The sequence below is a fragment of the Equus quagga genome, chromosome 12 (genome assembly GCF_021613505.1).
Source record: "Equus quagga isolate Etosha38 chromosome 12, UCLA_HA_Equagga_1.0, whole genome shotgun sequence".
NCBI classification, from domain to species: Eukaryota; Metazoa; Chordata; class Mammalia; order Perissodactyla; family Equidae; genus Equus; species Equus quagga.
The window spans coordinates 81,513,401-81,539,106 of NC_060278.1; the positions used below are offsets into that span (position 1 = coordinate 81,513,401).

General features: G+C 40.5%; 1 protein-coding gene across 5 annotated transcripts in view; it reads left to right on the forward strand.

Annotated features, from left to right (window-relative positions):
- The window catches only part of DNAAF9 (dynein axonemal assembly factor 9), a 165,756-nt gene that overhangs the window by 92,935 nt on the left and 47,115 nt on the right, over window positions 1-25,706 (forward strand). For all 5 annotated transcript variants that reach the window (XR_006891119.1, XM_046679049.1, XM_046679051.1 and 2 more), the window contains exons 21-23: window positions 5,997-6,100; window positions 24,220-24,366; window positions 25,447-25,535. Coding sequence is in view for 4 of the 5 variants with exons in the window: in XM_046679049.1 (XP_046535005.1) it covers window positions 5,997-6,100; window positions 24,220-24,366; window positions 25,447-25,535 (340 nt within the window). In the remaining variant the exon portion in view is untranslated. The remainder of the gene's footprint in view (window positions 1-5,996; window positions 6,101-24,219; window positions 24,367-25,446; window positions 25,536-25,706) is intronic.

A 25,706-nucleotide genomic window follows, 5' to 3' on the forward strand; every position in this document is an offset into this window, starting at 1 on the left:
ATTTCTTTAGTTTTTCTCCTCCCCTTTAGGGACTCCAATTATATATGTTTGGCTGCCTGAAGTTGTCCCACAGCTCCCTGATGCTCTGTACAATTATTTGCAGTCTGTTTTCTCTTTGTGTTTTGTTTTGTATAGTTTCTATTTCCATGTATTCTGATTTACTAACCTTTTCTTCTGCATTGTTGTTATGAGTTTGTTAAATTAACATTTGTTAAGTGGAGCACAGGGTGCTGGATGGTGAGCCAAGTTCAACAAAGGACCACAAAAGAAATTGAAATAGAGAAGATTACTCATAGGTCCTCCAGGAAGTACATGGCATGGCTCAAGGGGCCACACAGGGAGCTCAGGGCAGGGTGCAGGCAGAGAGAGGGCAGGACCCAGGGCATACACCTTTATTAGAGTTTGTGGGTGGAATACTTTGGGCTTCTCAGCATGCTGAGGCAGCAGTGCTGTGGAGGAGCTTAGCTAAACATTGAAGTGTGGGGAACCTATACAGAATTCAGGATGTTGCTTCCCTCTAGGTGGAAGAGAGAGGGCCATTGAGGAATGACATTTGGGAGGCTTCAAAGTTACTAGTAATGCTTGATTTCTTAGGCTGAGTGGTGAGTGTACAGGCATCGGGGTTTTGTTGTTATTTTGTTTTTTTCTTTAAGCTGTATGTGTGTATTTTACACACACTCACACAGGCAGAATGAAAATTATCCTGCCATTGCATCATAATGTTTCCCCAGAAGTGATAAATGTTCCCTCTTCACACAAGCTGGACCATTGGAGGATTTTTATGTACAAGCTTCAGCCAGTGTCTGAAGGAGGAAGACCCACGTTCTTTTTTTTTTTTTTTTTTAATTTTTATTGAGTTAATGATAGGTTACAATCTTGTGAAATTTCAGTTGTACATTATTGTTTGTCAGTCATGTTGCAGGTGCACCCCTTCACCCTTTGTGCCCACCCTCACCCCACCTTTTCCCCGGTAGCCACTAATCTGTTCTCTTTGTCTACATGTTTAACTTCCACATATGAGTGGAGTCATACAGAGATTGTCTTTCTCTATCTGGCTTATTTCACTTAACATGATTCCATTAAGGTCCATCCATGTAGTTGCAAATGGGATTATTTTGTTCCTTTTTACAGCTGAGTAGTCTTCCATTGTGTATATATACCACATCTTCTTTATCCAATCATCAGTTGATGGGCACTTAGGTTGCTTCCACGTCTTGGCTATTGTAAATAATGCTGCAATGAACATTGGGGTGCATGGGACGTTTGTAATTGCTGATTTCAATCCCTTTGGATAGATACCCAGTGGTGGGATAGCTGGATCGTATGGTATTTCTATTTTTAATTTTTTGGGAAATCTTCATACTGCTTTCCATAGTGGCTGCACCAGTTTGCATTCCCACCAACAGTGTATGAGAGTTCCTTTTTCTCCACAACCTCTCGAACATTTGTTACTATTTGTTTTGGTTATTTTTGTCATTCTAATGGGTGTAAGTGGTATCTTAGTCTAGTTTTGATTTGTATTTCCCTGATGATCAGCAATGATGAACATCTTTTCATGTGCCTATTGGCCATCTGTATATCTTCTTTGGAGAAATGTCTGTTCATGTCTCCTGCCCATTTTTTGATCGGGTTGTTTGATTTTTTGTTGTTGAGTTGTATGAGTTCTTTATATATTATGGAGATTAAGCCTTTGTCAGATGTATGACTTGCAAATATTTTTTCCCAACTAGTGGATTGTTTTTTTGTTTCAATCCTGTCTTCCTTTGCCTTGAAGAAGCTCTTTAGTCTGATGAAGTCCCATTTGTTTATTCCTTTTATTGTTTCCCTTGTCTGAGAAGACATGGTGTCCGAAAAGATCCTTTTAATACTGATGTCAAAGAGTGTACTGCCTACGTTTTCTTCTAGAAGACTTATGGTTTCATGTCTCACCTTTAGGTCTTTGATCCATTTTGAGTTTATTTTGGTGAATGGTGAAAAAGAATGGTCAATTTTCATTCTTTTACATGAGGCTTTCCAGTGTTCCCAGCACCATTTGTTGAAAAGACTTTCTTTTCTCCATTGCAGGCCCTCAGCTCCTTTGTCAAAGATTAGCTGTCCATAGATGTGTGGTTTTATTTCTGGGCTTTCAATTCTGTTCCATTGATCTGTGCACCTGTTTTTGTACCGGTACCATGCTGTTTTGATTACTGTAGCTTTGTAGTATGTTTTGAAGTCAGGGATTGTGATGCCTCCAGCTTTGTTCTTTTTTCTCAGGATTGCTTTAGCAATTCGGGGTCTTTTGTTGCCCCATATGAATTTTAGGATTCTTTGTTCTATTTCTGTAAAGAATGTCATTGGGATTCTGATTGGGATTTCATTGAATGTGTAGATTGCTTTAGGCAGAATGGACATTTTAACTATGTTTATTCTTCCAATCCAAGTACATGGAATGTCTTTCCATCTCTTTATGTCGTCATCCATTTCTTTCAGAAAAGCCTTGTAGTTTTCGTCATATAGGTTTTCCACTTCCTTAGTTAAATTCACCCCGAGGTATTTTATTCTTTTTGTTGCGATTGTGAATGGTATTGTGTTCTTGAGTTCTTTTTCTGTTAGTTCGTTATTAGAGTATAGAAATGCTACTGATTTATGTAAATTGATCTTATACCCTGCAACTTTGAAGAACCACATTCTTCATTGACATTTGATGTCTTGTTTTGCCCTGAGGGCTTGTCTTTCTCCTGTTGACCACCTGGGGATGCAGAGGTCAATCAAAGACAGAACCATGCTGCAATCCACTGCTGCTTCTTGGGTAGTGAGGGAGAGCTTCCTCTTACCTTGGGTTTTCAGACTCACAGAATGTAGGAGGAATGACAGCCCATCCAGTAAGGGCACCAGAGATGAGACAAGGAGCAAGGGAGATCTCATCAGGAGTTGGCTACCTGTGAGAAACCCCTGTGAGTGAGAAACCCCTGCAAAGACTTATCCCTTCAGACCATAGTCTGACAGTCGTGAGTCCAGAGCAGAAAACAGAAGTGTTATCACTTCAAGTGGGTTAAGATCTAAGAGACCAGGGCACTGGTACTGGGCCACCCAGTGAGTCACTTCACTTATCTCTTGTGTGCTCTGAAAATAATGAGAGTTACTGCTCCCAGAGCCAGGCTGAGGGACAGCTGTGATCCAAGACAGTCTCTCTGCACTTGTTTACTCAGCTCTTGTTTACTGAGCCCCTGCCCTGCACCAGGCCCCATGGTGAGTGCTTCTACAGCACTGCTTTATGAATTTCTGTCTTCTTTTCCATTTTGTTTTGAGGCTTCAGAGTCTAGAGGGAGAGGAAGTAGAGGAGATGACCTCCCTAGTCCATCTCTTTCCCCATCTTTCCAGTGAGTACTTGGAATGTACCAACTCTCAGATCTGTGCTCTTTTCTGGAAGCTTTGAAAGGATTTTGAAGTCTGTCCAGGAGGCCTTTGAGTGGTACTGGACTTACTTCTGAGAAGCTTCATGTTAGAGGTACACAGGTGGAAGATGAGTCCAGGACCTAGAAGAGTGCAGATATGGAGCAGTTTCTACCTCCTGACACCTGTTGACCCCTCTTTTCTCTGTAACCAGTAGATAGAGTCATCTTTTGGCTGGAATTAATGAGATTGTAGTATTAGGAGAATGTTGAAGGTCTTGGCTAGGCCCTGGGGGAGTTGGTGGAAGGAGTTGGAAGACAGCAGTGGAAGGGCTGCTGGGAAACACTGTGGGCTTGTTGACGTTGAGGAAGCAGAGAAGGCACATTTTCAGCTTGTGGGCTTTGGAGAGAGCAAAAGTGCAGGAAAAATGGGTGAGAGAACCAAAGGAGCACCATGTGGTACAGTGCCTTGGCATCTGACAAACCTGTGTTCTATACCTGGCTCCACTGCCAAGTGGTTCTATGAAATTTTGGAGAAATCTCTAAACTTGAGTTTCCCCATCAGTCCTATAAGAAGAGTAATATTACCTTTTATAATTGTTGTGAAGGTAGACAACTGTAATGTATATGACATGCTTGATGCTTAGTAAATACTGACTAAAATCTATTCCTGTGCCTTTCTCTGACAAAACAGAGATTAAAAGTATGTCCTGTCCCAGGGGATCTGCCCTGGATGTGGATGAGAAGGTTAGAAATTTCTGAGGAGTAGGGGAAAATGGGGGGACTGAAGGCTTCGAAGGTTCAGAGACATCAGAAGATGAGGTTTTGGGAGTGAGATAACTAAAAGGACGATGGGATGTTATAGTCAGAGAGTAGATTCTCGAGCTGAAGATTTCAGAGGTTAAGACGTTCCGGGTGCTGCTTTACTTCTGTGGAGTTGGGATTGAGGAGCAGTGAGGCCAAAACGTAGCATGGGCCACCCGCCTGGTCTCTCAGAAGGAATGAAAGTATTGGCTTTGCAAGAGATGACTGTGAGCACATTCAGAAGCTGTTTGAAATGTTGTGACATGATTAGGAGGGCAGTAGATGTGAGCAGTGAAGAAAAGGAAGGGCTTATGTCCCTAAGGGAATGAAAGTATTGGTCTCTTCCAGACCATGGAAGAGAATGGTGTGGGAACAGCAGTGAGGAGCCTTGGCGTTGGTACAGGATGAGGCTGGGGCATGAGTAGCCACTACTCAGGAGGGCCACAGGGAAAGGCTGTGTGCAAGGGAGGCCAGGTTTCACTTGTTAGAGGTTGGGAGGCTTACAGGACTTGAACCTGGATGCCTTGATCTGAGCTGACTGGTCGCTGGCTGCTGCTTTCCCCAGATGGTGAGGTTGGCATTAGTTCCTTCTGACTGATCATCTAGTTCTTCCATTGATATTCAGGCTCCAAACCTTCCTCTTGTACCTAAAAACTGCCTCCACCTGCCCTACCCCCCATTAACATGCACACACAAGCACACACACTCGCTAGGCCTTTCTCTGTCTCCTAAAACCCCACCTCCTCAGGAAGCTTCAAAACTTGAAGTCTCAAAAATTCCTCACCTTAACCTTTGTCGTTACAATCTTCAGAACTTTGGGACCTTTCTAGAGCTACAGCTCAAGGACTCAGTCCTCCTTCTTTGTCTTCTGTCCTCTGCCTTAACCGTAAGATATTAACGACAGTATTCTGAAGCCTGTGCCTTGAGCTCCTGGAAGTACTTTCTCTCTTCTCTGTATGTGAAAACAGGGAAAGAAAGGCTGTTACAGAAAGGATTCAGAAAGGATTCAGGTTGGCCCAGCTCCAGAGGGCAACTTCACCCAGGGGTCTTATGGGTTCTCTGGGTATGTCCTTTGAGTCTCCAAAGTCAGCGCAGGCCCAGGCTTAACCCTAGTCATCTTTTCTGTGGTTTGCCCCCTAGGGCCCATACTGAGCTATTCTGTATGACCGTGGCCACCCAGGAAACAGCAGCTCTCCTTAGGCCTGAATCCTCATCCTGAGGAAACCACATTCAGTGTCTACATCCCACTCTTCTGCTCTTGTGAACCACAGAGCATCAGGCCTCCAGTGTCTGTAGAACCCACTTATTGCCTAACACAAATGTTCTTTTGCTGGTGCAGGAACCCTTAGGCTCCCTTCACCAGTCCTTTAGCTGAGACCCTAGTGCTGCTCCTTGGACCTTAAGTGAGGGATGTTGTCTCTTTAGAGCTGGGCCAACTTCTGCCAAAATAGGAGAAAGGAGCATCTGTAAACTCAGTAAGGGAGCAGACATACCCAAAATCTTTTTTAGTGTGTTTCCCTGGAAGACATCCATGAGTGAATGTAAATTTTGCGTCTCCCCATAGCTGATAACTTATTCATTTGTTTTTTCTAATTCTTATGCAAAGCTTGTGTCTAATGCATCATTTTTCTCTGGGCTCTAGGAGGGTTCTTTGGCTTCCCCAGAGCACAGCGCTCAGCATAAAAATCATATAACTTAACCACTGCAGGTAGTGGTCTCTGGTTACCATTCTGGTATACCCTGGTACCTGCAAGAAGGGCATTGGGATCTGGCCCCCAGAATCCAACCTTCCAGCTCTGACCAGCTGTCTTTTCCTTCCAGGGAAACTGCATTTCTTCTCTAGTGGGCTTCTGTTTTCTCACCGTCATCATGGAAGTATCATCATTTCCAAGGAACACATCAATTCCATTTCATTCTATGATGGGGTAGGTGTTTTACCCAGTCCATGGCTTTGGTGTTCAGAAAAATACTCACACTTCTGAGGGGAAAATCAAATAACTACCTGTACTTGCTGTACCACCACTGGGCAGGATGTGGGGAACCAGCACTGCCCTTGAGGCAGGAAGGCAGGGAGGTCATGGAGAGGCCTGTTCGCTCTCAGGACTCTTGTGAGCCTCATCACCCTCACTGTTCTGTAAAGGGCTTAACTAAAAAGGGCTTCTGGATCAGGAGGGCCAGCAGCTACCCATGCCCAATTAACTCATCCCAAAGAGGACCAGAAAGTAGGCTGAAGAAGGCATCAAATGGCCACTGACAGGTGACCTCCCACCCAAGGATGCAAAGGCTCACCCACTTAAGAACTGGAACGAAGCTGCTTCCTGTGACATTGATGGAGTTCCATTTACCTGTTAGCATGGAAAAGAATTATAAGTGAGCCACAGAGGGAGAGAAATGGCTAACTTTCCCCATGAGGGTTTAGCCTTACCCACTCAGACTTAACCTCCAACTCTGTGAAAGTTCCACCGCCAGAACCTTTAACTTTACCAGTCTGTGTCAACCCTTCCCCTTCCCTGGGAGGAAGAGGGTAGCTCTGAATTTCCAGTGGCCTGTACCTCCTGGCTAGGGCACAGCTCGTCTCTCAGTGTGATACCAGAACAGGGGGCAGGCCCTCTACTCTGCCTAGTCTCAGCCTCAAAACCAGCCTGTTTGGTAGCCAGGACAGAGAATAGGTGTGAGGTGCTTTAGTCAGATGGCTCAGAAAACAAATTCTGTAAGCAATTCAGAAAGAATTCTTTCTTCTACCTAGAACCTGTTGCCTTAAAGGCTGTCCAAACATTCAGGCAAAGCAACAAGACAGAAGAGATGGCCCTATTAGGTGACAACTTTGATATTAGGTAGAAGAGTCTTCCAACGTCAGGGGAAAAAAGATGAATCATTCAAGTGCTGTGAGGATCTTAGCTAATTTCTGGGGAAAATTAATACTTATATCAAAAATCAAAATAAACTTCTGATAAATTGACTATATTTAAATTTTACAAGTAGAAAGAACAGTATAAAAATGAGTATTGAGTGACATTAGCATCATGGCAGAGTGAGCTCTTCGCTTAGTCTCTCCCTGCTAAGATAGAACAAAAGACATTCATAAACCAACAGAGAACATTCACACAACACAATAGACATCTGACAGAGCCACACAGCTGTACACCTGAAGGTGGGGATGCTGGATGCCCCTCAGGAGGCAGTGGAAGGAGGTAAAGGGATCTCCTCTCCCTCCCGAGCAGCAGCAATCTAGGGTGCAGGACCTCACACAAGGGCCAGCATGCGACCCTGAGAGGAGTAAGAGGAGAAGGCAGCCCTCGCAGGAATGCTTGTACTCTTGGCGTTGCCTTCCAGCCTGTGGGAATGCTCCACACCAAGGTGGCTGAGCAGTTATGCGGGTGTCTACACCAAGCTGAGCAGCCCAGAAGGGCAGACAGTGAGTGCAGAGTGCAGATTGTGCACACGAAAGAAAGTCTGCCCCCTCCACCTGGCACACCAGCCCAGAGAGTTAGCCAGAGCAGGAGATCCCCACCAGAGCACCTGTGCTTACATGTGTAAAGCAGCAGCAGCCAACACACAAATGCCGACAGGATGTTTCAGCATAGCTTCCAACAGACAGGCAGATCTGCCAGAGGTTGTAGAAGACTCAGAAAACATAGCTCCTGCCTGCACCCAGTGGTGGCAGGTGGAATCTGCAACCAGATACGACCAGTATGCGACAACAAAAGTCCACCCCATCAGATAGCACGAAAAAGTATATTAATACTCCAGACCAAAAGGAAAAGGAGAAGTATCCAGAGATCAATCCTAAAGTCACGGAAGTTTACAATCTTAATGAAAGAGAATTCAAAATAGCTATCATAAAGAAACTCAACGAATTAACAAGAAAACTCAGACCGTTTAATGATCTCAGGAATAAAATTAATGAACAGAAGGAATTCTTCACAAAAGAGATTGAAACTATTAAAAAAAAATCAGAAATGTTGGAGGTGAAAAACACAATGAGATAAAAGTTTGCAGTCTTTAAATAATGGAGCTGATATTAAGGAGGACATAATCAGTAATTTAGAGGACAGAAATATAAAAATGCTGCAGATGGAGGAGGAGAGAGAGCTAAGACTAAAAAGAAATGAAGAAATTCTCCGAGAAATATCTGACTCAATTAGGAAATGTAACATAAGGATTATAGATATTCCAGAGGGAGAAGGGAGGGAGAAAGGAGCAGAGAGCTTGTTCAAAGAAATAATAGATGAGAACTTCCCAAACCTGAAGAAGGAGCTGGAATTACATGTAAATGAAGCTAATACAACTCCTAATTACATCAATGTAAAAAGACCTCCTCCAAAGCATATCTTAGTAAAACTGGCAAAAGTCAGTAACAAAGGAAAAATATTAAGGGCAGCAAGACAAGAGAAAATAACCTACAAAGGAACCCCTATCAGGCTTTCAGCAGAGTTCTCTGCAGAAACCTTACAGGCTAGGAGAGAGTTGGAATGATGTATTGAAAATTCTGAAAGACAGAAACTTTCAGTTGAGAATACACTGTCCAGCGAAACTATCCTTCAGATATGATGGAGAAATAAAGCCTTTCCAAAAAAACAAAAGCTGAGGGAGTTCATCACCACAAGACCTCCCCACCCCCAAGAAATGAACAAAAAGGCCCTCATACCTGAAAAAGAAAAGGCGGGGGGGAGGTTTACCAAGCCTTGAGCTAGGAGATAAATAGACAAAATCAGAAAATTGCAGCTCTCTATCAGAACAGATTAGCAAACACTTAATTATAACATTAAAGATAAAGGGAAAGAAAGCATCAAAAATAACTATAATCAGTTCATTTTAATCCCAAACTCACAACACAAAACGGAATAAGTTGTGACAACAATAATGTAGTTGGGGATGAGGAAAGGGATGGAACCTTCTTAGACTAAGGAGATAAGAGGCTATCAGAAAATGGACTGTCTCATCTATGAGATCTTTTATACAAACCTCACAGTAACCACTAAACAAAAAGTCAGAACAGAGACAAATGATAAATAAAGGGAAAACTGAGAAAACCGTGATAGAAAATCATCAAACTGAACTGACCATTTGGAATTACATGAGAAGAGAAACAAGGGAAATACAGAACAACCAGAAAACAAGTGATAAAATGGCAGTATTAAGTCCTCGTTTATCAGTAGTCACTCTAAATGTAAATGGCTTGAATTCTCCAATCAAAAGACACAGGGTGGGGCTAGCCTGGTGGCATATCAGTTAAGTTCATGCACTCTGCTTTGGTAGCCCAGGGTTCACCAGTTCAAATCCCAGGCACAGACCTATCACTGCTTATCAAGCCATGCTGTGGCGGGTGTCCCACATATAAAATAGAGGAAGATGGGCACAGATGTTAACTCAGGGAGAATCTTCCTCAGCAAAAAGAGGATTGGCAGCTGATGTTAACTCAGGGCTGATCTTCCTCAGGAAAAAAAAAAAGACAGTTACTGGATGGCTTAAAAAACAAGACCCAACAATATGCTGCCTCCAGGAAACAAATCTCAACTCTAAAGAGAAAAGCATGCTCAGAGTGAAGGGATGGAAGATGCTACTCCAAGCTAATGGCAAAAAAAGAAAGCAGGTGTTGCCATATGTGTATCTAAGTTGGCTTCAAGATAAAAAAGGCAATGAGAGACAAAGAGGGGCAGTGTATAATGATCAAAGGGACACTCCACCAAGAGGACCTAACACTTATCAATATATGTGCACCTAATACAGGAGCACCGAAGTACATAAAGCAACTGTTAATAGACCTAAAAGGAGAAATTAACAGCAACACAATAATAGTAGGGGACCTCAGCACCCCACTTACATCAATGGATAGATCATCCAGACAGAAAATCAAGAAAGAAAGAGTGGAATTAAACAAAACAACTAGATCAGGTGGACATAATAAATATACATATGTAAGACTACATCCAGAGTCAGCAGATTGCATGTTCTTCTCAAGTGCACATGGGACATTCTCAAAGATAGACCGTATGTTGGGAAACATGGCAAGCCTCAAAAATTTTATGAAGATTGAAATCATACCAAGCATCTTTTCCAGCCATAATGCTATATAACTACAAATCAACTGAGAAAAAAGCTGGGAAAGTGACAAATATGTGGAGATTAAACAACATTCTACTGAACAACCAATGGATCAATGAAAAAGTAAAAGGAGAAATCAAAAAATATCTAGAGACAAATGAAAATGAAAATACCCCATATCAACTCATGGAATGCAGCAAAAGCAGTCCTAAGAGGGAAATTGATAGCAATACAGGCCCACCTTAACAAACAAGAAAAATCTCAAATAAGTAATCTTAAATGACACCTCATAGAACTAGAAAAAGAAGAACAAACAAACCCCAGAGTCAGCAGATGGAGGGAAATAATAAGTTAGAGCAGAAATACTTGAAATTGAAACCAAAAAAACAGTAGGAAATATCAATGAAACTAAGAGCTGGTTCTTTGAGAGGATAAGCGAAATTGACAAACCCTTAGCCAGACTCACTAAGAAAAAAGGTGAGAAGTCTCATACATAAAATTAGAAATGAAAGAGGAGAAATTAGAAGAGACAGCACAGAAGTACAAAGGATTATTAAGAGAGTATTATGAAAAGCTATATGCCAACAAATTGGACAATCTAGAAGAAATGGATAAATTCTTAGACTCACACAGCCTCCCAAAACTGAAGAAGAAGTAGAGAATCTGACTAGACAAATCATGCTTAAGGAGATTGAAACAGTAATCAGTAACCTCCCAAAAAATAAAAGTCCAGGAGCAGATGGCTTCTCTGGAGAATTCTACCAAACATTCAAAGAACTTTTTTATTTTTTGAGGAAGATTAGCCCTGAGCTAACTGCTGCCAATCCTCTTCTTTTTGCTGAGGGAGACTGGCCCTGAGCTAACATCCATGCCCATCTTCCTCTACTTTATACATGGGACGCCTACCACAGTGTGGTGTGCCAAGCGGTGCCATGTTCGCACCTGGGATCCAGACCAGCGAACCCAGGCCGCCGAAGCGGAACCTGCACACTTAACCGCTGCACCACTGGGCCAGCCCCTCAAAGAAGTTGTTGTTTTTTTTTTTTGAGGAAGATTAGCCCTGAGCTAACTACTGCCAGTCCTCCTCTTTTTGCTGAGGAAGCCTGGCCCTGAGCTAACATCTGTGCCCATCTTCCTCTACTTTATATGTGGATGCCTACCACAGCATGGCGTGCCAAGCGGTGCCATGTCTGCACCCAGGATCCGAACCAGTGAACCCCAAGCCGCTGAGAACCAGAACATGAGAACTTAGCCACTGTGCCACCAGACCGGCCCTGCTCAAAGAAGTTTTAATACCCATCCTTCTCAAACTATTCCAAAAAAATGAAGAAGATGGAACACTTCCTAACTCATTCTATGAGGCCAACACCACCCTGATCCCAAAGCCAGACAAGGACAACACAAAGAAGAACAATCACAAGGCAGTATTACTGATGAGCATCAATGCACAAATCCTCAAACATATATTAGCAAACTGATTATAGCAATACATTAACAGGATCATACACCATGATCAAGTGGGATTTATACTAGGGACATAGGGATGGTTCAACATCTGCAAATCAATCAGTGTGATACACTACATAACAAAATGAGGAATAAAAAGCACATGATCATTTCAATAGATGCAGAGAAAGCATTTGACAAGATCCAATATCCATTTATGATTAAAAAAACCTCTCAGTAAAATGGGTATAGAGGGAAAGTACCTCCACATAATAAAGACCATATATGACAAACCCACAGCCAACATCATACTCAACGGGGAAAAGCTGTAAGCCATCCCTCTGAGACCAGGAAAAAGACGAGGGTGCCCACTCTCACTATTCCTTTTTTTTTTTTTTTAAGATTTTATTTTTCCTTTTTCTCCCTAAGCCCGCTAGTGTATTTTTAGTTGTGTATTTTTACTGTGTATTTTTAGTTGTGGGTCCTTGTAGTTGTGGCATGTGGGATGCCACCTCAGCATGGCTTGACAAGCGGTGCTGTGTCTGCGCCCAGGATACGAACTGGTGAAAGCCTGGGCCACTGGACCAGAGCACACGAACTTAACCACTCGGCCACGGGGCCGGCCCCTGACTCTCACTATTCTTATTCAACATAGTACTGGAGGCTTTGGCCAGAGAAATTAGGCAAGAAAAAGAAGTAAAAGGAATCCAGATTGGAAAGGAAGAAGTGAAACTCTTGCTGTGTGCAGACGACATGATTCTATGTATAGAAAACTTTAAAGAATCCATTGGAAAACTATTAGAAATAATCAACAACTCCAGCAAAGTTGCAGAGTTACAAAGTCAACTTTCAAAAATCAGTTGTATTTCTATACACCAATAATGAACTAACAGAAAGAGAACTCAAGAATACAATCTCATTAACAGTTGCAATATATATATAGATATAGGTATAGGTATAGATATCTAGGAATAAATTTAACCATCAAGATGAAAGACCTATACAATAAAAACAGGTAAGACATTATTGAAAGAAATCAATGATGACATAAAGAAATGGAATGATATTCCATGCACATGGATTAGAAGAATAAACATACTTAAAATGTCCATACTACCTAAAGCAATCTACAGATTCAGCACAGTCCCAATCAGAATCCCAATGACAATCTTCATGGAAATAGAACAAAGAATCCTAAAATTCATATGGGGCAACAAAAGATCCCGAATAGCTGAAGCAGTCCTGAGAAAAAAGGACAAAGCTGGAAGCATCACAATCCCTGAGTTCAAAATGTACTACAAAGCCATAGTAATCAAAACAGCTTGGTATTAGTACAAAAACATACACACAGATCGGTGGAACAGAATTGAAAGCCCAGAAATAAAACCACACATCTATGGACAGCTAATCTTCAAGGATAAGGAGCCAAGAACATACAATGGAGAAGGGAGAGTCTCTTCAATAAATGGTGTTGGGATAACTGGCCAGTGACATGCAAAAGAATGAAAGTAGACCATTAACTTTTGTCATACACTAAAGTTAACTCAAAATGGGTTAAAGACTCGAAGGTAAAACCTGAAACCATAAAACTTCTAGAAGAAAACAGAGGCAGTACACTGTTTGACATCAGTCTTAGAAGGATCTTTTCAAATACCATGTCTGTTTGGGCAAGGGAAACAAAAGAAAAAATAAATGGGACTTCATCAGACTAAAGAGCTTGTGGAAGGCAAAGGAAACCATGAACAAAACAAAAAGACAACCCACCAACTGGGAGAAAATATTTGTAAATCATATGTCTGACAAGGGGTTAAACTCCATAATATATGAAGAACTCACACACTCAACAACAACAAAATAACCCTATCAAAAAATGGGCAGGACATGTGAACAGACAATTTTCCAAAGAAGATATACAGATGACCAACAGGCACATGAAAAGGCGTTCAGCATCACTAATCGTTAGGGAAATGCAAATCAAAACTACAATGAGATATCACCTTATACTCGTTAGAATTGCTATAACTACCAAGGGAGAAAACAACAAATGTTGGAGAGGATGTGGAGAAAAGGGAACCCTCATACACCACTGGTGGGAATGGAAACTGGTACAGCCACTATGGAAAGCAATATGGAGATTTCTCAAAAAATTAAAAATAGAAATGCCATATGACCCAGCCATCCCACTACTGGGTATTTATCCAAAGAACTTGAAATCAACAATTCAAAGAGACTTATGCACCCCTGTGTTCATTGCAGCGTTATTCACAATAGACAAGATGTGGAAGCAATCCAAGTGTCCATCGACTGATGAATGGGTAAAGAAGATGTGGTGTATATATATACAAAGGAATACTACTTACCCATAAAAAAGACAAAATCATCCCATTTGCAACAACATGAATAAGCTTTGAGGGTATTATGTTAAGTGAAATAAGCCAGACAGAGAAAGATAAACACCACACAATTTCACTCATATGTGGAAGATAAACAAACACATGGACGAAGAGAACAGATTAGTCGTCACCAGAGGGGAAGGGCATTGGGGGTGGGCATAAGAGGTAAAGGGGCACATGTATATGGTGACTGACAAATAATAATGTACAACTAGGGGCCAGCTCCATGGCCAAGTGGCTACATGCGCACACTCTGCTTCAGCAGCCCAGGGTTTCACCAGTTTGAATCCTGGGCACGGACATGGCACCACTCATCAAGCCATACTGAGGTGGCATCCCACATGCCACAACTAGAAGGACCCACAACTAAAAATACACAACTGGGGGGCTTAGGGAGAAAAAGGAAAAATAAAATCTTTAAAATAATAATAATAATGTACAACTGAAACTTTACAATGTTATAAACTATTATGACCTCAATAAAATAATAATTTAGAAAATGAATATTAAACCTCTAGGAACAGGAAGACTTTCTAAGCTTAGAAATGATACAAAAAATTCTAAAAGAAAATTTTGTGAAATTTGACCACTTAATGATTTTAAAAAATTTTCCTGATAATTTAACTTATTGAAGTATACTTTAAACACAGTTAACTCTATCCATTTAAAGTTTTGACAGACACATACACTCAGAAAACTACCATCACAATCAAGATATGGAAAACTTTCTTCACTCCCAAAAAGTTTTCTAGTGTTCTTTTGTAGTTCATCTTCCCTTCCACTTCTGATTTCAGGCAATTACTGATTAGCTTTCTGTCAAGGTGTATTAGTTTGCATTTTCTAAAATATTGTATAAATGGGCATCATACATTCTGTACCCTTTTGAGTCACATCTTTCACTCAGCATGATGATTTTTAGATTTGTCTATGTTGTGTGTATCAATAGTTTTATTGCTTTATTGCTGAGTTGTATTCCATTGTATGGATAAAACAAAATTTACTGGAGTAGTTAATAATTTAAAAGTCTACAAGGTATTTCAAAAAGAGAATTAAAAAGCAAAAAAAATAAATAAATAAACTGAGAAAAACAGTTTTGGTGGTTAAAACAAATGAGTTAATATTTCTTCACTGTAAAGAGCTCCATCTTTATTAACTTGAAAGCACCACATCCCAGGTCAGGGGTGTTCAGACGACATGAGGTTGGTTAACACATACATGGAAGTATATCAGAAACAGCCTCAGGCTACCATGTATAACAATAAATTAGCAAAGAGTAAATGAAAGGTACAGTTGTTGCAAGAGGAGAGATGGAATAAGTAATATGAATGTCCAGCCATAGGGGTGGCCTTAGAGGGGAGTGGGATGCAGTCTTTGAAACTGTTTACAGATAGTTTGTAAGAACATTAGTGATGCTAATGGCAAATTAAGTTTTAAAAGTAAGATGTAGAACTATAAAAATAAATATGATTTCCCATTGCGTAAAATAGGCAAGTCAATCAATGAATAGGAAAAAGATTAAAGCAAAAGTACTAAAACATTAGCTGCAGTTGGATTTAGATGATGAGACTTTGGATTAACTTTTTAACCTTTCTTCTTTATTCTGGTTTTATATTTCTTTTGAATTTTTAATTAATGTATTATTGTTATAATGAAAAAGTCAATGTTAAAAAAAACTTTTCCCCCTAAGATCAGAATCAAGACTAGGATGCTCATTTTTGCCACTTCTATTTAATATAGTGTTGGAAATTCTAGCCAGAGCAATTAGGCAAGAAAAAGAAATAAAAGGCATCTAATTGGAAAGGAAGAAGTAAAATTACCTCCGTTCACAGATGACATGATCTTATATGTAGAAAGCCCTAAAGATTCCACCAAAAAGTAGATTTAATAAACAAAGAATTAATATACGAATTCACCAAAGTTGCAGGATACAAAATCAACACACAAAAGTCAGTTGCATTTCTATACCCTAGCAATCAACAATCTGAAAAAGATATTAGGAAAACAGTTCCATTTACAGTAGCATCAAAAAGAGTAAGATACTTAGGAATAAATTTAACGAAGGAGGTGAAAAACTTATACACTGAAAACCACAAAACATTGTTGAAAGTAATTAAAGAAGACCTAAATAAATGGTAAGACATCCCATGTTCATGGATTGGAAGGCTTAATATTGTTAAGACAACTATACTGCCCAAGGCAATCTACAGGTTCGATGCAATTCCCATCAAAATCCCAATGGCATTTTTTGTAGAAATAGAAAAACCCATCCTGAAATTCATATGGAATCTCAGAGAACCCCCAGATAACCAAAATAATCTTGAAAAATAACAAAGTTGGAGGACTCACACTTTAATTTTAAAACTTACTACAAAGCCACAGTACTCAGACAACAGTGTGGTACTGGCATAAGATCAGACATATAGACCAATGGAATAGAATAGAGAGCCCAGAAATAAACCCTCACATATATATGGTCAAATGATTTTCAACAAGGGTGCCAACACCATTCAGTGAGGAAAGGGTAGTCTTTAACAAATGCTGCGGGAAAAACTGGATATCCCCCACATGCAAACAAATGAAGTTAGAGCCTAACCTCATGCCATATATAAAAAATTAACTCAAAATGGAACATAGGCCTAAATGTAAGAGCCAAAACTAGGGGGAGTTTGGAAGATGATGAGGTAGGAGGATCCTGAGCTTGCCTCCTTCCACAGACACAACAAACCTACAACTATGTGGGGAACAGTTTCCTCTGAGAGAGATCTGGAAACTGAATAAAAAGAACCTCTACAACAAGGGACAACAAAGACAGGTGGAAGAGGCAGAGATCCAGCCCCACTGAGGAGAAAACCACACCCCAGCCGTGGCACTTCCCACCTGGGACCAATCTCAAAGGTACAGAGATCTTCCCAGAGGAGCAGGGGATTTGAGCTCCACAGTAGGCACCCCAGCCCTCAGATCCAGCAGAAGAGATATGAGATCCCATAATACCTGGCTTTGCTGGGTTTGAAAACCACTGGAGAATACACCCAGGAAAACTATAGAACTTCAGGGAAAGAAAATCCTGGTCTTCAAAGCCCCATGCACAGAGTCACTTGGCTTGGAAACCAGCACAAAAACACCAGAGAGAAAAGTGCTTAGTCCATTGGTAAAAGAGACTCAGTAAGCTCAGAGCACATCCTGGAAAGGCAGAAAGTGGCTGGGCCCACCCTCTAGGGACTGAGACATTGATGGCAGCCACTATTGGGACCTAGTTCTGTTGTCCTGACACCCACCTGGCAGGCACAATTGAAATCCTTCCTCTAGTCTATTAGCACAGGGGTCTGCCCCACTCACTAGAGAACCTGAGGCAATTAAGCATAGCCAGGCAGCAGGCAGCCTGCCCCAGGAACTGGCCCTGCCCACCAGTGAGCCCCAGTGCACTTGTGGGCCCGCAGCAGACTTGTGCTGCTGTCCATCTCAAACAGCCACCCAGGGGATCTGCCCTGCCTACTAACACCTGAATCAGTTGTGTGCTGCCATGCCTGGGGCCTGCCTCACCCATCAGCATTCCTGAGGCAGCTGTGCACCACAGGGCAGCATAGCCAGTTCTTGCCAGAGGCCTGCCCCACCTGGAAGCAAGCTGACAATACCTGCATTCAGCACAGCTAGCTAGCCTCACTTGAAGCCTACCCTACCCACCAACACAGAGACAGTAGAGCACCATAGGGAGCTGCACCAGGGGCCTACAGCAATTGTCTGCCCCCAGACCTAGCAACGATTACACTAGGGACTTGGCTCACTTACCAGCAAAACTGCAATAGTTATGTGCTATCACCCTTGCACCCAGCTGTGCCAGAAGTTTGCCCTGCCCAATAAACTACCTGTAGCAGCTGCATGTGACCGAGCCTCACAACCAGCTGGCCCATGGGCCAGCCTAGCCTACCCATGCATCAGCAATAGCAACCCTGCCACAACAGAAGGGTACATGCAGCCATTCAGTGGACACCCCTAGAGCATTTGGCATGAGTGGCAAGAGGGGAGGACACTATTGGGCCCCATGAGGTATGTCTTACATAAGGCCACATTTCCAAGATTGGGGGACATAGTTGATCTACCTAATGTTTAGAAATAAGCATAAAAAATAAGCAAAATCAGGAGACAAAAGATTATGTTCCAAATAAGGGAACAGGACAAATCCCAGAAAAAGAATGTTATGAAACAGAGATAAGCAATCTGCCTAATAAAGAGTACAAACTAAGAATCATAAGGATGCTCACTGATCTGGGGAGAAGAATAGGTGAACACAGTGAGAACTTCAGCAAAGAATTAGAAAATAAAAAAAGAACCAATCAGAACTGAAGAATACAATAATGGAAAAGAAAAATTCACTAGAGGGAATCAGCAGCAGAGCAGATGACACAGAAAAATGGATCAGTGATCTGGATGACAGAGTGGAAGGAATCACCCAAGCTAAACAGAAAAAAAGAATTGAAAAGAACAAGGACAGTCTAAGAGACCTCCAGGACAATGTCAAGCATACTAACCTTTGCATTCTAGGTTTCCCAGAAGGAGAAGAGAGACAAAGGGGCAGACAACTTATTCGAAGAACTAATAGCTGAAAACTTCTCTCACCTGGGGAAGGAGACAGACATATAGATACAGGAAGCACAGAGAGTACCAAACAAGATGAACCCAAAGAGGCCCACACCAAGATGTGTTATAATTAAAATGTCAAGAACTAAAAATAAAGAGAGAATCCTAAAATCTGCAAGAGAAAAGCAACAAGTTACATACAAAGGAAACCATAGGCTGACTTTTCAGCAGAAACCCTACAGGCTAGAAGGGAGTGGTACAGTATACTCAAAAGTGCTGAAAGGAGAAAACCTACAATGAGGAATACTCTATCCAGCAAGGTTATCATTCTGAATGGAAAGAAAGATAAAGAGCTTTTCAAACACACAAAAAGTGAAGGAGTTCATCACCACTAAACAGGCCTCACAAGAAATGTTAAAGTGACATATTTAAGTGGAAAAGAAAAGGCCACAAATAGGAATAAGAAAATTATCAAAGAAGAAATACCACTGATAAAGGCAAATATGCAGGAAAGGTAGTGGATCAACAGCCTCTGATACCCCTATGAAGGTCAAAAGTACTAAAATCCTCTATATCCATAACAAGAGGTTAAGGGATACACAAAAATAAGAGATAAAATATGATATCAAAAACATAAAACATGGCAGGGGGTAGTAAAAGCATAGGGCTTTTAGTAAGAGGTCAAACTTAGGAGACTATCAACTTAATATGGATTGCTCTTTTCAAAGGTTATTATGTATGAACTTCAGGGTAACCACAAACCAAAAACATAATAAATACACAAAAAAATAAAGATGAAGGAACCCAAACATGAAAGCTAAAGAAAGCCATCAAATCACAAGGGAAGAGAGCAAGAGAAGAAGAAAAGAACAGAGAAGAACTACAAAAACATCCAGAAAAAAGCAACAAAGTGGCAATAAATACATACTTATCAGTAGTTACTTTAAATATCAGTGGACTAAATGCTCTAATCAAAAGACATAGGGTGGCTGAAGGGATAAAAAATAACAAGACCCATATATATGCCACATACAAGAGACACACTTCAGACCTAAAGACATTCACAAATTGAAAGTGAAGGGATGGAAAGAGATACTCCATGCAAATGGAAATGAAAAGAAGGCTGGGGTAGTAATACTTATATTAGAAGAAACAGACTTTAAAACATAAACTGTAACAAAAGACAAAGAAGAGCATTATGTAATGATAAAGGGAACAGTCCAACAAGGGGATTTAACACTTGTAAATATCTATGTGCCCAATACAGGAGCACCTAAATATATAAAGCAAATATTTATAGACATAAAAGGAGACATTGACAGTGACACAATAATAGTAGGGCACTTTAACACTCAACTTACATCAATGGATAGCTCCTCCAGATAGAAGATCAATAAGGAAACATTGGCCTTAAATGAGACATTAGACCAGATGGACTTACTAGATGTATACAGAACATTCCATCCAAAACTGCAGAATACGCATTCTTTTCAAATGCACATGGAACATTCTCCAGGATAGATCGCATGTTGGCCACACAGCAAGTCTCAATAAATTTAGGAAGATTGAAATAATATCAAGCATCTTTTCTAAGCACAATGGTATGAAACTAGAAATGAACTACAAGAGGAAAGTTGGAGAAGTCACTAGATATGTGGAGATTAAACAAAATACTACTGAATAATGATTGGGTCAATGAATAAATTAAAAAAATGCCTGGAGACAAATGAAAATGAAAATGCAACATGCCAAAATCTGTGTGAAACAGCAAAAGCAGTACTGACGAAAGTTTATAACAATACAGGCCTACCTTAAGAAAGAAGAAAAATCTCAAATAAACAATATAACAGTACACCTAAAGGAGATACAAGAAGAATAAACGAACCCGAAAATCAGTAGAAGGAAGGAAATATTAAAAATTAGGAAATAAATAGAGACTAAAAAGACAATAGAGAAGATAATGAAACTAAGAGCTGGTTCTTCGAAAAGATAAACAAAATTGACAAACCTTTAGCTGGACTCACCAAGGAAAAAAAGAGAGAAGGCTCAAATAAATAAAATCAGAAATGAGGGTCCATCCCCATGGCTGAGTGGTTAAGTTCACATGCTCCATTGTGGTGGCCCAGGGTTTCACCAGTTCGAATCCTGGACATGGATGTGGCACCGCTCATCAGGCCGTGCTGAGGCAGCATCCCATATGCCACAAGTAGAAGGACCCACAACTAAGAATATACAACTATGTACTGGGGGGCTTTGGGGAGAAAAAGGAAAAAAAAAATCTTTAAAAAATAATCAAAAATGAAAGAGGAGGAATTACGGTGGACACCACAGGAATACAAAGCATTGTAAGAGAATACTTTGAAAAGCTGTATGCCAACAAACTGGATAATCTAGAAGAAATGAAGAAATTCTTAGAATTATAAAACATTCCATAACTGAATCAAGAAGAAATAAAGAATCTGAATAAACCAGTCACCAACAAGAAGATCAAAACAGTAATCAAAAACCTCCCAAAAAACAGAAGTCCAGGCTTCTGCAGTGAATTCTACCAAATATTCAAAGAAGATTTACCTGTCCTTCTCAAACTCTTCCAAAAAGTGAAGAAGGGGGGACACCTAACTTATTCTATGAGGTCAACATTACCCTGATACCAAAACCAGACAAGGACAACACAAAAAAGGAAGATTACAGGCCACTGTCACTGATGAACATAGATGCAAAAATCTTCGACAAAATATTAACAAATTGAATACAGCAATACATTAAAAGGATCATACACCATGATCAAGTGGGATTTATTCCAGGGATGGAGGGATGGTTCAACATCCACAAATAATCAATCAGTGTGATACACTACATTAACAAAATGAAGAATAAAAATCATGTAATCATCTCAATAAGTTGCAGAGAAAGCATTCGACAAAATATAGTATCCGTCTATGATAAAAAAAAAAAAAAACTGAGTAAAATGGGTATAGAAGGAAGATACCTTAACATAGTAAAGGCTATGTCTGACAAACTCACAGCTAACATACTCTACAATGAAAAACTGAAAGCTATCCCTGTAAGAACAGAAATAAGATAAGGTTGCCCACTTTCACCATTCTTGTTTAACATAGTGTTGGAAGTCCTAGCCAGAGCAGTCAGGCAAGAAAATGACATAAAAGGGATCCAAATGGCAAAGGACGAAGTAAAACTGTCACTATTTGCAGGTGACATGATTTTTTTGTACAGAAAATCCTAAAGAATCCACAAAAAAACTTTTAGAAATAATAAGCAAATACTGTAAAGTTGCAAAATCAACATACAAAAATCAGTTGTCTTTCTATATACTAACAATGAAATAGCAGAATGAGAAATCAAGACTACAGTCACATTTACAATGGCAACAAAAAAAGTAAAATACCTAGGAATAAATTTAACCAAAGAGGTGAAAGACTTGTACACTGAAAACTATGAAACATTGTTGAAAGAAATTGAAGAAGAGACAAAGAACTGGAAAGATATTCCCTGCTCATGGATTGGAAGAACTAGCATAATTAAAACATCTGTGCTTCCTAAAGCAATGTATGCATTTAATGCAATCCCTATCAAGTCCCAATGACATTTTTCATGAAAAGAACAGAGAATCCTAAAATTTATGTGGAATAACAAAAGACCCCAAATAGCCAAAGCAATCCTAAGAAAAAAGAACAAAGCTAGAGGCATGACAATCCCTGATTTCAAAATATACTACAAAGCTATAGTAATCAAAACAGCATGGTACTGGCATAAAAACAGACACACAGATCAATGGAACAGAATCAAGAGCCCAGAAATAAACCCACACATCTATGGAAAACTGCTCTTCGACAAAGGAGCCGAGAACACACAATGGAGAAAGGGAAGTCTCTTCAGTAGACGGTGTTGGGAAAACTGGGCAGCCATAGGCATAAAAATGAAAGTAGACCTTTATTTTCCACCATACACAAATATTAACTAAAAATGGATTAAAGACTTGAATGTAAGACCTGAAACCATGAAACTCCTAGAAGAAAACACAGTCGTATGCTCTTTGGCCTCAGCCTTAGCAGTATCTTTTTGAATATCATGTCTCCTCAGGCAAGGGAAAAAAAGAAAAAATCAACAAACGGGATTATATCAAACGAAAAAGCTTCTGCACGGCAAAGAAAACCATCAACAAAACGAAAAGACAATCTAATAATTGGGAGATGATATTTGCAAATCATATATCCAATAAGAGGTTAATATCAAAAATATTTAAAGATCTCATACATCTCAACAACAAAACCCAATTAAAAAATGCACAGAGGATTTGAACATTTTTCCAAAAAAGGTATACAGATGGCCAGCAGATACATGAAAAGATGTTCAGTGTCACTAATTATTAGGATAATGCAAATTAAAACTACAATGACATATCACCTCACACCCATCAGAAAGGCTGTTATTAAAAAGACAAGAAATAAGTATTGGAGAGGATGTGGGAAAAAAGGGAACTCTTGTACACCACTGGTGGGAATATAAACTGGTTCAGCCACAGAAAACAGTATGGAGATCCCTCAAAAAATTAAGAATAGGGCCCCAGTCCCATTGCCTAGTGATTAAGTTCAGAACTCTCCGCTTTGGCGGCCCGGGTTCGGTTCCTGGATGCGGACCTACAGCACTTGTTGGCAGCTGTGCTGTGGCGGCAACCCACGTACAAAATAGAGGAAGATTGACACAGACGTTAGTTCAGGGGGTATCTTCCTCAAGCAGAAGGGGAACATTGGCAACAGATGTTAGCTCAGGGTGAATCTTCCTCAGCAAAAAAAAAAAAAAAAAAAGGAATATAACTACCATATGATCCAGCTATCCCACTACTGGGTATTTATCCAAAGAACACAAAAACACTAATTCAAAAAGATGTATGCAGCGTTATTCACAAGAGCTAAGACTTAGAAACAACCTAAGTGCCCATCAACATCTGAATGGATAAAGGATATGTGGTATATATATGTATGTATATATGTATATATATGTATGTATATACACAATGCAATACTACTGAGCCATAAAAAAAAATGAAATCTTGCCATTTGCGACAACATGGATGGACCTTGAGAGTATTGTGCTAAGCAAAATAAGTCAGACAGAGAAGGAGAAAGCCAAATAGCATATGATTTCACTCATAAATGGAAGATAAAAAAAACAACAAACAAACACATAGACACAGAGAATAGGTTGGTGGTTACCAGAATGGAAGCAGGGAGGGTGAAAGGGATAAAAGGGCACATGTGTACAGTGACAAATGGAAACTAGACTTTGGGTGGTGAACACAACGTAGTCTATACAGAAATCCAAATATAGTGATGCTCACCTGAAACTTATATGATGTTATAAACTAATGTTACTTCACTAAGAATAAAACAAGGATTATCTTCTATCACTGGGTATTGGAAAGTACATCTATAATTGAACCCCAATAAACCCATAATGTGAAAATAATTGCACTGAAATTTGTCGTATGTCTTCTGGCGGTAGTTGTGAGGGCTGGTATCATGCAAATTGCTTTTCTCACTCATGCTCCCTCTTTTTCTCTTTAGGATTCCACCAGTATTGTTGCTGCCCTTCTGGTAGACTTCAAAAGCTCACTGCTTCCTCATCTCCCAGTTCATTTCCATGGATCAAGCAATTTTCTGATGATTGCACTTTTCCCCAAATCAAAGATATATCAAGCATTTTACTCAGAGGTAACATCGATCATTAGTCAGCAAAACAAGTACTACTTTTTTTCTCTAGCAATTTAGATGATGAGGCAACATTTCAGAACTAACAGTGAGGTAATGAGAGGGAGAGTTGGGAGGGCTTGGTGGGGGATGGCTACTACTAAGCCCTTTGGGTCCTGAAATGGTGCTCTTGCCATTGAGAGCTGAGAGCCTAAAGGAATTGAACAAAAAACCTTTTTAGCTTCTAAGAAAAGTCTTCTTTGTCCCCTTTAAATCCTAATTATTTTCCTTTTAGCTACTTTACTGAATTGTTTGGCCCTACCTACTGCATCAGAGCTCTCTACCCCGCCCTAAGCTCTCCCTCCCCATGGTTCACAGGCCCTGTCCCTGTGAATAGTCCTACCTGGCTGGCTGCATATTATAGGCACTTGGCACAGATTGCGTGAGTGAGGAAGCTTATTGAGAATCATACAACCCACTTAGAGACCAAGCAGTAGCCAAAGTCAAACGGATGGCCAGCCTCGTGACTGGTGGAAATACTTGGAAAGGTATGATTGCAGCAGCTTATGTGAGAGGACAGTGTCTCTCCCTCAGGACAGATTCACAGAACTTGGAGAAGATAAGAGCTGGCCTTGACTGCAGAGTGGCGTGGCTTCTCAGGCCGGTCTGTCTTCCTCTTGCTGCCTCCTGGTCCTTCCTATCTCCTTCTGCTTGTCCTTTCAATCCAGGAACATAGAGATAGCCCTTTAGATTCTCTTCAGCCTCTAGGCAGGAGTTGCTTGAACAGCTCCTTCTGTCTGGACTTATCATCAGGGAAGAACATGCCTTTGCTGCCAGAACACTGTTACCTGACACCTTGCTTCGTGCTTCTTGGCCTTTTAAGGAGCAGAATCCCTGGGAGAGGAACCCAGAAAGAAATTCTGGTTTTGAAAAATACAGAACAAAATTGCTTCAGGCCTCTGTTTTTGAAACAAACTTGTTTGTTATGATGGTTTTTCTCTGTACTGACAGTCTAGATTTTCAACAATCATCAAATCCCCATGTGGATTCCATATCCTGTTGTTGGGTTTAAAGTGTTCTTTGCTCAAATTCTGTTTTGTTTAGGTCTTCTCCCCTTGGCAACAGCAGGCTAACTCAGGGCTGTCTTTAAAAGTGATCCAGGAAGATGGATTATCTGTGGAACAAAAGAGATTGTAAGTGGCTGCCTTCAGTGTTTATGCTTGTTTCCCTAAGCTGTGTGTGTCTGCTCTCTCTGCAGGATGACTTGTGTTATGTAACACAGGGGTCTTGGCTTCTGAAAAGGCCGACAGTTGTTTTAGTGCTGCCAACTTGCAGGTAGCCAGTGCCCTTGGGGAAGTTGAAGC